The sequence below is a fragment of the Antechinus flavipes genome, chromosome 4 (assembly GCF_016432865.1).
Source record: "Antechinus flavipes isolate AdamAnt ecotype Samford, QLD, Australia chromosome 4, AdamAnt_v2, whole genome shotgun sequence".
NCBI classification, from domain to species: domain Eukaryota; kingdom Metazoa; phylum Chordata; class Mammalia; order Dasyuromorphia; family Dasyuridae; genus Antechinus; species Antechinus flavipes.
In genome coordinates this window covers 184,987,283-184,999,360 of record NC_067401.1, presented here as the reverse complement: position 1 = coordinate 184,999,360, position 12,078 = coordinate 184,987,283, and the positions used below count along the sequence as shown (strand labels likewise).

Sequence of the window (12,078 nt, the reverse complement as noted above, 5' to 3'; positions counted from 1 at the left end):
TAAGCCGTGCGACTGGGATTGGGAAAACTAGTCTACTTGGTGTTATAGTAGATGGGAGAAGTATGGCAGGAACAGATTTTGGGAAGGGGGAGGATCTGGATGGAGGGCGAATGGAGTTAGGCAGAGATACCCCTTACACATACATCTTCCAGAAACATTTGTGGAATGTGCAGGGCTCCCAACTCTAACCTAAAAATGAGAGGGGGGCGGGAAGGGACTAAACCCAGAGCCACATTCCAGGATAAGTAAGGTGGGAGTGTAAACGAAGAGAGGGTTGGGCCAGAGGGAGGGCAGGAAAGGGAGGATGACCGCTATATAATGGTTGGACACAGGATTCACACAGCCAGGGTCGGATTGCAATGGCAGAAGGCCCTAGGGCTCATCACCCACCACCTTACAGTGGAGGTGGGGAGTTTGAACCTCGAGACCCACTGGACTGCTGGGCCTGTGCTGTGCTAGTCACAGCCCAGAATCTGCTTGTGGCCACTTTCAACCTCCTGCTGCTGGGCGTGGTGTTAGGGACAATACTGCTGCCTGCCCTCCTCATGCTGGGCTTTGGCTTCCTCTGCCACTCAAAGGTAATTACAAGCTGTGTCTGTCTTAGCCTCTTTTCCTTCTTCCCCTGGATTTTGCCTTGCCCCTTTCTTTTGCTTATTTGGGAGACATGGGAAAGAGGGTGGGGGCGAGTGAGGAATGAAATACATAAGTAGCCCACAACTCTGAAAGAGAAGCATCTGGCCAGATTCTAGAGGGCTAAATGCTGAGGTTCAGAAAGGGTTCTATTTAAGAGGATGAGGGTTCTCTTGGGCTCATTCCCCGATTTCTATTCCCAACTGAATTTACCTCAATTTTAGAAATCTGATCTCATTGCAGCCTCTTACTACTCTGCTTCCCCCTCCCCTATACCAAGATTCAATCCATGTTTGTTGCTTTTGAGATTCTGGTGTGTTTGGGTCCCCCTTCTTATTCCACTTTTCCTTCATTCTAGTTCCTACACTCTCAGGCACTCCTTTGTACTGCCCACTTTCAAGACCCAGGATTCACAGTGCTGCTGGTGGTGGGTTTCCTGCTCCTGGTGCCTTTGCTGATTCTCGCATTAGCTGGTTACCGCAGACTCTACTGCCGTCTCCGTCTTGCTGACTGCCTGGTACCCTATAGCAGAGCCATTTACCAGAATGGGGGCCTCTCCCACTCTGCAACTCTAAGAGCTCCCAGAGCATCACAATCTCTTCCCACTGCTACCAGCAAAGTCTGGGTCTGAAAGAGGCCCATCCCTCCCTTCCCCAATTTAGCTAAAATAGTCCATCCTAATTGCCAATTTAAACCTCCAGGAACCTGTGCCATCTATTAGATATATGAAAATGGGGAATGTTTAGATTGATGTTAATAGAAAATAAGCTATTTGGACTAAAAATGAAAAATCCCCATCTTTGGAGAAGTTCATTCCCTTTCCTTTTGTACATCTTAAATATATTCCATGCTACATCTGAACATGGGGGCTGGATGTCACTGCTTTTGAGTTTTGGCATATCTGAACAATCTCTGAAATAACCCTAAATTCAAATTGCTCCACAGGGGCAGTAAAACAATGTTGAAAAGTTTGAACTATAAAGGTTCATGAATAAAGGGTTAATGAATTTGCTTCAGATTCAAATTCTTAGCTACAAACATTACTTTTTCTCTAGGGGTCTAGAAAACCAGCTAACTTTAGATCTGAACAGAAGTGAATTGATTTGAAGAACTGTGGGTAACCACTCCCTTTGCTGTTTGCAGAAGCTGGGAAAATCAAGGGCCACTAAACCTTCCACCCTTATCTTATCTATAAGGTTTTCCTGGCCAGATCCTCCAGACCAGTCTCTGGGGTTCAACCTTCCTCATTCACTGCTAACTTGAGATGGGAACTCTACTTCTGGCTCCCAGCCCTTGCTCCCTTTGGGAGGTAAGTGTCCCAGCCAAGAGTATTGTCTATTCTCTGACCCCAGTCAGGAGGAATTTTGTCTTGCCAGGCCGGGGCCCGAAACAATGAGACATCAAGTACAGGATGGAGGGTCCCCACACCCTCCCACTTGGGTCAACTTAAGGTCTTGGGTATGACTGTGTGTACATATGGGAGAATGGGACAGCAGCCACAGAAGGCAGGTGTGTGCTTGGATTTTATTCTAGACAAACTTTCACAAGCAGCCTTTTTGGCAACCATACTGCCTGAAACTTCCCTTCCAAGGATCCTGTCCTATATCCTTCCCCATCACTCCACCCTTTTCCTGCAGAGACAACCTGGAATCAGTGTGTTAAGAAACTAACTTCATTTAGGGGGTCCTGTGATGAAAAGTAGATTCATTACCCTTCTCTCAAGTAGGTGGGTATAGCTAGCCACCTTCTAGATGCTCAAGTCTAACATAAACTCGAAGTTATTAATTCTATCATTTTACAGCAGAAGAAACTAAGGCCCTGAAACTAAGGCCTTGTCTATGATCCCATAGGCAAATCCTGACAGAGTAAGGACTATATAGATACTTTTTCTATTCTTTCCAGTCAATTCTTGGCGGAAAGGGAGTCAGGAAGAGGCTTATCTCATTTCTCTGGTATCACTGGACAATATATTATTTGTAATGGACTTCTCTCTCTGGGCACTTCAAAACTAGAAGTTGGTTTTTCTTCGACATGGCCCAGAAATAGGGTCAGGGAGTTGGCCTCCCAGCCACCCTCCCCACCAAGCAGTACAAGGTCAATAGATCACAGGCTTTAATCAGAAGATGAATGAGGGAAAATGAAGGTAAGACAAATAATCACAGCTTCCAAGGCTGCCTTCCCTAGTGGGTGCTGAGGGCCAGGAATCACAGATAAGGAGAGGTCAGGCTCTCCCTTTGTACTTCAACAGAAACGATGTGGTGCCCAGGAACCATAGCCAACCCCAGGACACGGGGCTCCCCAGCTGAGAAGGAATCTGAAAAAAAAAGTGGGGGGAATGTGAGGGAGGTGTCAGGGAATGTACTAAGCTATACATTTAGTGCCTTCTGAATCAGTTATGGACTTTTACTGACATCATCCTAGGATGGCAATCAAGAGACCCAGTTTTTAGTCCTCTTTTAAAAACTTGGTGTGACCTTAGACATCACCCATCATCTTTGTAAAATGTAATTGAAACCTACCCGATATAACAGTCACGGCCAACATTTCTCTAGAGTTTACCAAGCATTTTCCTTACAACTCTGCAAAATAGGTAATGCAGGAATTATCTCCATTTCTAGAAATAAGTAAATCGGGGCTTAGAAAAGTGATTTTTTTTTCCCCCTCTTTAGTCTAGCCAAGACTAGAACCCAAATCTCAGAGGTCCTGCCCTGTACACCCAGACTGTCTCAGCCGAGGGCAAGGGTCAGATGAAGCCCTGAGGCATAACAGGGGCACCATTAGTGAATGCCCAGGAGAAACCCAGATACGGGGGTAGGAGCACGGGCACGCGCACGCGATCTGACCCGTGGGCTTGAGGAACTCCTGAGCGGAGCCCAGGATGACATTGCAGTCGCGATCCGTGCACAGGAAGCAGCCCACCAGGGTGCGCCCGTCTGTCATGCGAATGCGCATGTTCTTGTTGAGCAGGCCTTCCAAACGCCTGCGCGCACGAGCAGCCACCGCCGAATCTTCACGCTCTCCGTCAGAGTCCTGTAGCCCGGGGGGAGGGAGGACATAATGTTCAGCTAATCGAAGGATCCAGCGGAACTACTACTCCCAGGAGTCCCCATAGCCCAAGAGCACTGGAAAGAGGAAAAGCTGCCCCATCGACTGCCGGGAGATTGTAGTTCTTGCCCTATCCTCCTCCCTACGCCTCTCCGCCCGTCTCTTTGCCCCCTCTCCCAATTCTGGTTGCCCCGCTGCTGACCCCAGCGCTGGAGCTGCTCTGGCGTCGGCTGCAGCAGCCGTTCTCCTCACGCAGCAGTACGGTCGCCCCAGCTCCTGCCATAGGACTCCGGCGGTGGCTCTTCTTCTGGGGTCACTCCTCGCTTTCTCCAGAAGTACTTAATGCGCGCAGTCTAAAATCTCGCGGGACCTAGAGCAAACGGAGGGGAGGGGGGAAAAGGTGTGTCTCGAAGAGAGCTTTGGTTCCACGCTCTCTTCTTTCTCGCGATACTACTCAAACCAATAGCTCGAATGCTCCCGTCTCCTTGGCAACTTCTCGCTTCTGTAAAGCTCCGCCTACTTCCTAGAAGTGTTAGCTCACTGAATAAGACAGGCATCGGGCCTCGACCCCATCTTCTTTGGACTCCCGAGTTATCAGGAGAAAAACACTAATCTTGGCCTATCTCACAGTGTTCAAGAATTCTCTCACCTCTTTTCCCCCTATTTCATGAGATTTGTAGCCCCAATGTCCGCCGTCTGCTGTGAATATGCTGTGGCAAACAACTAATATTCATATGTCCCGCTCACTTCGTATTCCCGGCTTCCTATCCTTGTTAAGCAGGATCTCTGTTTTGGGGATTATGGAACCGAATTACGGTTTCAATGAAGCTGTGCAGCCGCACTGAAACATTTCCCATCCCCCACTTTCCCCAGAAAGGCAAAGATCTTCCTTTGCCTAGGGCCTGCCACTCCCGTGGACGGTGGCTCGCAAAGGACAATGGTTCCCATGTCAGCGGGAAACCGCGTTCCCCCTCCCCCATGGTAAGAGCGAGAAAAAGGAGAGCGCGGGGGTGGAGTAAGGTGTATAGTGAAAGCCCTGAAGGTGCACCTCAGAAGAGGGTAATAAGGGTGAAGAGTAGAATTTTCCGGTTCTAAGTAGGGGGTGGCCCCAGGAGCAGGGAGCTATGCTGGATGTGGAAGATAGTGAAATCTTTGAAAAGCCAACCCGGGGGCTCGTGGCCGGCCCAAATTTGCGGTATTTTCGGCGTCGCTATTTCAATAAGGCCGAAGTGGCCAAGCACAATACGGCCGACGACCTGTGGGTAACCTACCTGGGCTCTGTGTACAACCTTACCTCTCTAGCCCAGGAGTACAAAGGTGAGGCTTTGTGGTGGTGATGGTGGAAGATGATCCCGGGGTGGGTAGAAAGGATCTGACATAATACTCCTTTTCCTCCCTTTTGCCTCCCCACAGGGAGCGTGCTGATGAAACCCATTCTGGAGGCGGCAGGACAGGACATCAGTCACTGGTTTGACCCCAGTACCAACGATGTGAGTGCCAGAGTCCCCTGGCTGGGGAGTGTGGGGTCCTGGGGAGAGATTTCGGGTGTCCAGTATATGGAGTAAGGCGGGGTTCATCTGTGCCTTTCCTTCTTGGAAGATCCAAACGCACATAGACCCGCTGACCGGCTGCCTGAAGTATTATACTCCCAGAGGGCGCTTCGTACACATCCCTCCGCAGCTGCCCCGCTCGGATTGGGCCAATGACTTTGGCCAGCCGTGGTGGAGGCAGTCCAAGTATGAGGTGGGACTGCTCTCCAGCAAGACCCGTCTCATTCGAATCATCAATACGCTCACTTCTCAGGAGCACACTCTGGAGGTGAGAATCCTGGGTGGGGAAAGGGGAGGTGGTAATGAGCAGGAGAGAATCCCCACCCCCAATAGGAAAGAGAAATCGAATCTTCTCACCAGACCCCCCCAGACTGCCAGTAGTTCTCTTGGAGCTTTTTTGTTTAAGATTCTTTGGAGGGTTGCATTTTTCACCTTGCATGTCCTCCAAGGTTAGAGAATTTGGGGCAGGGTATCTTATCCAAAATATTCCTAAAATTCTTCCAGTGTGAAGATAACTGGGATTGATTGGTCTCTTTAGTGTTCACTTTCAGGCAATAGAATATTGAGAACTGTGGTTCCATTTGCATAATGGAAGCGGTAATCATTCTATAGACTACAAGAAAGTTGTCTTCAGTTACTAAATCTTTTAGAAACAGGACTCTTGATTCTGGAAATGGTGCATTGAGTTTTATTGTTTGTAGTTTAGAGAGATAACTGTGAAGGTCAGGTTTAGGGTTCTGTATTCTATGTCTCTTGAGACTGTTGTATTCTAGGACTTGTAGACCTCTGAATCTGTTGCTTGATAAGACTTCTAACCTGTATCATCAGGCATTTTTTTTGCCTTAGCTATAGGATTGCTATTCTGAGATCCTTCCAGAGCTCTGATCCTTCATCTAGGTGGGGGAACTGGAATCCATGTGGGAAATCCTACACCGATATCTTCCCTACAATGCTCATGCTGCCAGCTACACTTGGAAATTTAATGGCGTCAATCTCGACATGGACAAGACTCTGGAGCAAAATGGTATTGTGGATGAGGATCATGACTTCGAACAACTTAACATGGATCCAGAGCTGTTTACACCTGCCTTGTTACTATACTTCAATGATGACCTCACTGAACTATAAGGAGATACACATTTAATATGTAGATTAGAGAGAGAACAGGGTGTATGGCTCAGTCTCTGTGCCCCGGGGAGAAGCGGGAAGTTTAAATTTAGTTCTTCATCCCACTCTTGAGCTCTTAACTCTCAGTTCCTGATTTTTTCACCAAGGCTCATTCATATCCCTTGGAAACTCAGAAGAGTTTTTCTTAGCCCCCATTTTATATAGCACCCCGAGGAGATTGGGATATTTATTTTTACTTTTAAAATAAGATTAAATTCACCCAAGCAGTTTCATTAATAAGGTGAGAGTACAGGAAAAATTTGGGTCTTCTTTTTTTCTGTCCTGTGAAGAGATACTGAGACAAGCATTAGGGAAATGATAAAAGAATCTTGCCTCAGAGTGAAGCATGGAGGCAGAGAGGAAGCAAGCAAGGACTTTAGGAAGATTCAGATACAATAAGAATTTATTTTAGTGCACCTCTTTTCTAGGATAATGGTAGGAAACTAAATTACTATGGGATTGGGAAAAGTTCTTGAAGCACTTTGAAACTGTGGAATCAACAAACATTTCTTATGCACCTACTTTTTGAAATTCACACCAACACAGTCATAGGGTTACAGAAACAAAAATGAAACATCTTACTCTTAACCACCTTACATTCTTCCACTACGGGTAAGAAAAATCATGTGTCTGCCATCATCCAGTGGGTGGGTTCATGCTTAGTTCAGCTAGAGGTCATGCAGAAGCAATTATCTATTCCATTTATTCTATCACTCCATGAAGTACTATATTCTCTTGGCGTCATATACTCATCAGGCTTGGGCTTTTTTGCAAAGTCGGATGCTTTCTAAGGCCAAATCTGAAGTGTAGTCAACTACCCTTTTTATTTGGAGTCACTATTAGGAAAAAGATAAGTCATTCAGAAACTAAGGGGAACAAGAGAAGGGAAAAGTTTCAGCTAAGCAATGGATATAGCAAGAAAATAAATCCAGAAATCACCAGAAAAACCTGCATGCAACTTTGTTCCCTTTTCATTTAGACTTTCCTTCAGGGACATGGTGAAATGGAGCTTTGGAGAAGAGCTGAAGGAATGTTGAAAATTTCATCATTTATAGAGAAATTTGAGGGACTGACCTAGAAACTGGGGAATGTGGTACAGGGAAGGAGAAATATTGGAAAATATGCTTTAAGAAAGAGAATGTGCCAGTAGTTGGGGAATTTAGAGGGATGTGGGAAAGCTAATAGAGTCTGTTTTTCCCATTGAAAACTTTACAGAATAGCTTTAACATGTCCAGAAAAGTTTTCTTTCTAGGCTCTTTCTAGGAATTAAAGTAATTGAGATAAGGTGACATCCTATGGTGAACTATGCCCAGAATCAAGAATAGATGATATTTAGTTGATCCAAAGAAGCTTCAGGATAAGATGAGAGGACTTCCTCCCAGAATGGGTGGTTAGTATCATCTCTCCGTATTGGAAATCCCAGTTGCATGAGACATGCAGGAGTTGATACAGAAGCATAAGGAGAGCCGGTTCAGCTATCAGCTTGACAGTTTTCTTTTAAGTATTTTTGAGAGAGGGGAGAAGCAGAGAATAAATAAAGATGTCTGTATTTGTCTTCAGCAACCTCTGATACTCATAGAATCTATTCTCAGCTCAGCGGTAACACCTAATCTATACTACCCATTCTATCACTTCATCAAATATAATCTTTACACATCTCAAGCATAAGCTAATATAGATTATAATTTTGCATCCCATCTACCTCATCTTTACCCCCTTCCCATACCATCTAATAGTTCTGAACACAGTATTATGGATTGGGCGTGCTAGATGCTACTCTTTTAATTTAGATATGAAATTTGGTCAAATGAATCACTCATGAAATCCATCTAAAAGTTAACAAAAAAGGAGATTTATTTAGCTATGGTTGGAAATAGACATTTAAAGCATTAAAGACATTCTTCCTGAGGGGATGTTAAGGATATAATATTTGATTCAGCTAAGCAGCACTTTTCTGTGTCAGTGTTTATCTGATTATCCTTTGGTCAGACAACTCAAAGGAAGAGCTCCAAACTCTAGAATTCTGCCTGTTTTGTACTCAACTGCTCAGGAATAATCAAGTCTCGGTGGAGATCTTCAGTCATTGCTGATTCTGAGACCCCATTGGGGGTTTCTTGGTAAAAATAATTGATGTGGTTTCCATTTCCCTCTCCAGAGCTGCCTCGGAAATCCAGGCACACAACATTAAGTGAATGATCCAGGGTCACCATAACTAGTAAAATGGTTGAAGCCAGATTTGAAATTGAATCTTTCTAACTCCAGATCCAAGCTCTATCTACTTTACCACCTTCCTGCCTAAAGTCTTAGTACCCTGAGCCAAATCTAGATTCGGTACCATTTTTTGTGTGTGAGATAATTGGGGTTAAGTGACTTATCCAGGGTCATGCAGTTGGAAGTGTTAAGTGACTGAGACCAAATTTGAACTCAGGTCTCCTGACTTCAGGGCTGGTGCTCTATCCACTGTGCTATCTAGCTGCCCCTATTCAGTACCTTTTAATGAAACAATTTAATTTGCTTAGAAAGTAGGGGGCTTTAGAATATATTGCTCAATAAGTGATTTCTAATAAATGAATATAAAATTGGGAATTGGAAAAATGGAGATAAAAATTAGGAATGGATCCTCTTTTCAATGTACATTCCAATTTCTTCTGTTTATATATTTCTTTACTACTGTCAGGGATACCTTCCCCAAAATAAAACAGTGAACTTCAAGGGCAACCTGCCTGTCATTGCCTTTCTATATCCACCAGATGGAGACTCTCCTCTGAGGCTGGAGGAAGAAAAAAAAAAACCTCCCAAGAACTCAACTGGGTAACTTTTATAGGTTTGGAATACAAGGAGGAAAACATCAGAGAAGGAATGTGTGTGTTGGGGGCTCAGAAAAGGAGTTTGGCCATGAAATCCAAGATACCAAGGTTTATGGGTAATAGAACTTAAAATGGATGCATTTACTAAAAAAAATAAATAAATAAATAATGCCCAATATGTATAAGGCACTGCACTAAAGAGTTATTAAAGATGAAGTAAAAGATTAAAAACCAATTGTCTCATTATGGGAAAACAAGATGTATGTACTAGTGGAAAGGGCATTCCACTTATTTTCTGCCTTTGAGTTACTTCTCAGCCTCAGTTTCCTCATAAAAAATGAAGAAGTTGAATGTCACTATAAGTTCTTCCAGAAGAGGGAAAACATTCTATGAATAATGCCAATAAGTCTCACCTGTGGGGAAATAAACAAGCAGCAACAAGTTGTTAAATGACAAATGAGCAGTGCAAACTGAGTTTTCAAACTTAACTGTCATACCTCTAGCTAGCAGAGATCATTGGGGGGAGGGGAGGGGAGTGTGAGTGTGGGGAGGGACATCAGCACCAGTGAACCTGCCACTAGGGGAATAGATAAGACAAGTCCACACCAACAGCACAAGATAGTTGGAGAGTACACATTAGCAAGGAAGGTGAACTTGTTTATAAAGATTGTTTCATTCATCCCTAGTATTTAGTCAGTAGTAGTAGCTTAATACTTGATTAATAGTTTTTTACATTGTACAATGGAGCTGTAAAAATGGGCTCCTCCCTTTTCATTCAATTAAGGGAATTGCTAGAAAAGGGAGAGTTTAAGATAAAGCTGCAGGGATAATCCTAGCCAATTACAGATCTTTAGCCTTGTGGAATGTATCTTTTTTTCCCCTAACCACCAGTTATCCATTATGTATATAATTACATTACTGTACATTAATGTATGTATATATTACTGTAATAAACATTACATTATACATTAATATATACATTATGTATATATTATATACATATATACATTAATATGTATATACATTAATGTAATGTATATTTTTGTGATAGAATCATATGTTGGGAGCTGGAAGGTACCTTTGAAATTAACTAGTTCATTGGACTCTTAAAAGAGGTGAGAAAACTGAGACCCAGAGAAATTGAATAATTTGCCCAAGGTGTCAGATAATAAAGTGGTAAAGATCAGAAAAGATGAGACTAAAGCTTGTATAGAAATACTGATGAAGATTTAGTTGAAGGACAAATTTCTGGTGAGAGCCTCTATCTGGTGATCATGCCTCTGAGTAAAGCGTATTGGGAAACAATTAGCATTTTTAAAGAAATTCACAATGAAATGTCTTCTTCAATGAAAAATGTAATCTTTAGAATGCTAAAATGGGACAAGCTTTTTAAAATGTTTTAAAGGAAAACTAACAAAAATTAATATTCAAAGTAATGATAATACTGCACTGATACTAATATGGTATTTTTATGAAGCTGTAATTTCATCAGTGTGAGTGCTTTCAGCTATACAGCTCAAAACCCAACTATGCCTACATATCTTGTGTGACTTATTTTAAATACAAAAGAGGACATATCTACTATGAAAAATAAATCACAAAATCAAAATATTTAAAAGAAAACAGTATCAGTAATTCTAACAACATACCTATCACTTTGACTTAAATGCCTATCTCCTTATTCATTCGTTTCTATATGATATTCCTTTTACTATTTCTGGCTTGTCATTATTGAAAATGAGTTTCAGCTTACTTGCATTTTTCCATTGCCCTTTGAGTCATTGCTATTTTGATTCTTCAGAAATATGATTGTCCAAGGTTCACAATCAAGTCACAATAATTGCTGGGAGAATATCTGTGCTAACTAAACATAAATCAACTGGTTGAAGTGAAGAAAGCAGAACCAAGAAAAAATTACATATAACAATGTAAATGAGACCTCTCCCCATGATGAAAGCAGATGCTATGTAATTATATCAAATGACCCCAGAAAAGAGACAAGAAAATGGACCTCTTTCTCTTTGCAGAGGTAGGGGACTAGGATATGGAACACTGTCAGACTTGACAGGTTTTTGTTTTTTTTTCCCCATACAGTTCTGATATGTTTTCCTATTCTGAGTTTGAGTCTGGATCTTCCCTGTTAAGCATAATAACTTTCTATGGTCAGATTCTTTTTTCTTGTTTTTTGCTAATCTGTTTTGATCTAGTTCTTCTTTTAAAATTGAGCTCTGCAGTGTTACTACTTAAAGGGAAAGATCTTAAAGGGAAAGGGACCTGTATGTGCAAGAATGTTTGTGGCAGCCCTCTATTTTATAGTGGCCAGAAACTGGAAACTGAGTGGATGCCCATCAATTGGAGAATGGCTGAATAAACTGTGGTATATGAATGTTATGAAATATTATTCTGTAAGAAATGACCAGCAGGATGATTTCAGAAAGGCCTGGAGAGACTTACTTGAACTGATGCTGTGTGAAATGAGCAGAACCAGGAGATCATTATACACTTCAACAATACTATATGATGATCAACTCTGGTGGACGTGGGCCTCTTCAACAATGAGATGAACCAAATCAGTTCCAATAGAGCAGTAATGAACTGAATCAGCTACACTGGGTGAAAGAATTCTGGGAAATGACTATGAACCACCACTAGAATTCCCAATCCCTCTATTTTTGTCCGGCTGCATTTTTGATTTCTTTCACAGGATAATTGTACACTATTTCAAAGTCCGATTCTTTTTTGTGCAGTAAAATAACTGTATGGACATGTATACATATATTGTATTTAACATATACTTTAATATATTTAACATGAATTGGTCTACCTGCCTTCTGGGGGAGGGAGTGAGGGAAAGGAGGGGAAAAATTGGAACAAAAGGT

The 12,078-nt window shown here is 42.7% G+C and overlaps 3 protein-coding genes across 7 annotated transcripts; 2 read left to right on the top strand and 1 right to left on the bottom strand.

Moving 5' to 3' along the window:
• The first annotated feature begins 64 nt into the window (after positions 1-64).
• Positions 65-1,642, top strand: TMEM88 (transmembrane protein 88). The gene is made up of 2 exons (XM_051995787.1): positions 65-578; positions 989-1,642. The coding sequence occupies exons 1-2, from the start codon at positions 360-362 to the stop codon at positions 1,259-1,261; spliced, it is 492 nt and encodes a 163-aa protein (XP_051851747.1). The 5' UTR covers positions 65-359; the 3' UTR covers positions 1,262-1,642.
• Positions 1,643-2,728: 1,086 nt separating this feature from the next.
• Positions 2,729-5,081, bottom strand: NAA38 (N-alpha-acetyltransferase 38, NatC auxiliary subunit). 3 transcript variants are annotated; one of them, XM_051995788.1, is made up of 4 exons: positions 4,970-5,081; positions 3,878-4,045; positions 3,474-3,660; positions 2,729-2,944 (listed from the first exon to the last, which is right to left on the bottom strand). In XM_051995788.1, the coding sequence occupies exons 2-4, from the start codon at positions 3,956-3,958 to the stop codon at positions 2,835-2,837; spliced, it is 378 nt and encodes a 125-aa protein (XP_051851748.1). In that variant the 5' UTR covers positions 3,959-4,045; positions 4,970-5,081; the 3' UTR covers positions 2,729-2,834. The 3 variants fall into 3 exon arrangements, with proteins under 3 accessions (XP_051851748.1, XP_051851749.1, XP_051851750.1); XM_051995789.1 differs by lacking the exon at positions 4,970-5,081 and adding an exon at positions 4,325-4,416; XM_051995790.1 differs by lacking the exon at positions 4,970-5,081 and having other exon boundaries at positions 3,878-4,060.
• Positions 4,617-10,142, top strand: LOC127560861 (cytochrome b5 domain-containing protein 1). 3 transcript variants are annotated; one of them, XM_051995783.1, is made up of 4 exons: positions 4,617-4,992; positions 5,089-5,165; positions 5,275-5,493; positions 9,143-10,142. In XM_051995783.1, exons 1-4 carry the CDS (start codon positions 4,800-4,802, stop codon positions 9,158-9,160), a joined length of 507 nt encoding a protein of 168 aa, XP_051851743.1. In that variant the 5' UTR covers positions 4,617-4,799; the 3' UTR covers positions 9,161-10,142. The 3 variants fall into 3 exon arrangements, with proteins under 3 accessions (XP_051851743.1, XP_051851742.1, XP_051851745.1); XM_051995782.1 differs by lacking the exon at positions 9,143-10,142 and adding an exon at positions 6,123-9,110; XM_051995785.1 differs by lacking the exon at positions 9,143-10,142 and adding an exon at positions 6,072-6,212.
• The last annotated feature ends 1,936 nt before the right edge of the window (positions 10,143-12,078 follow it).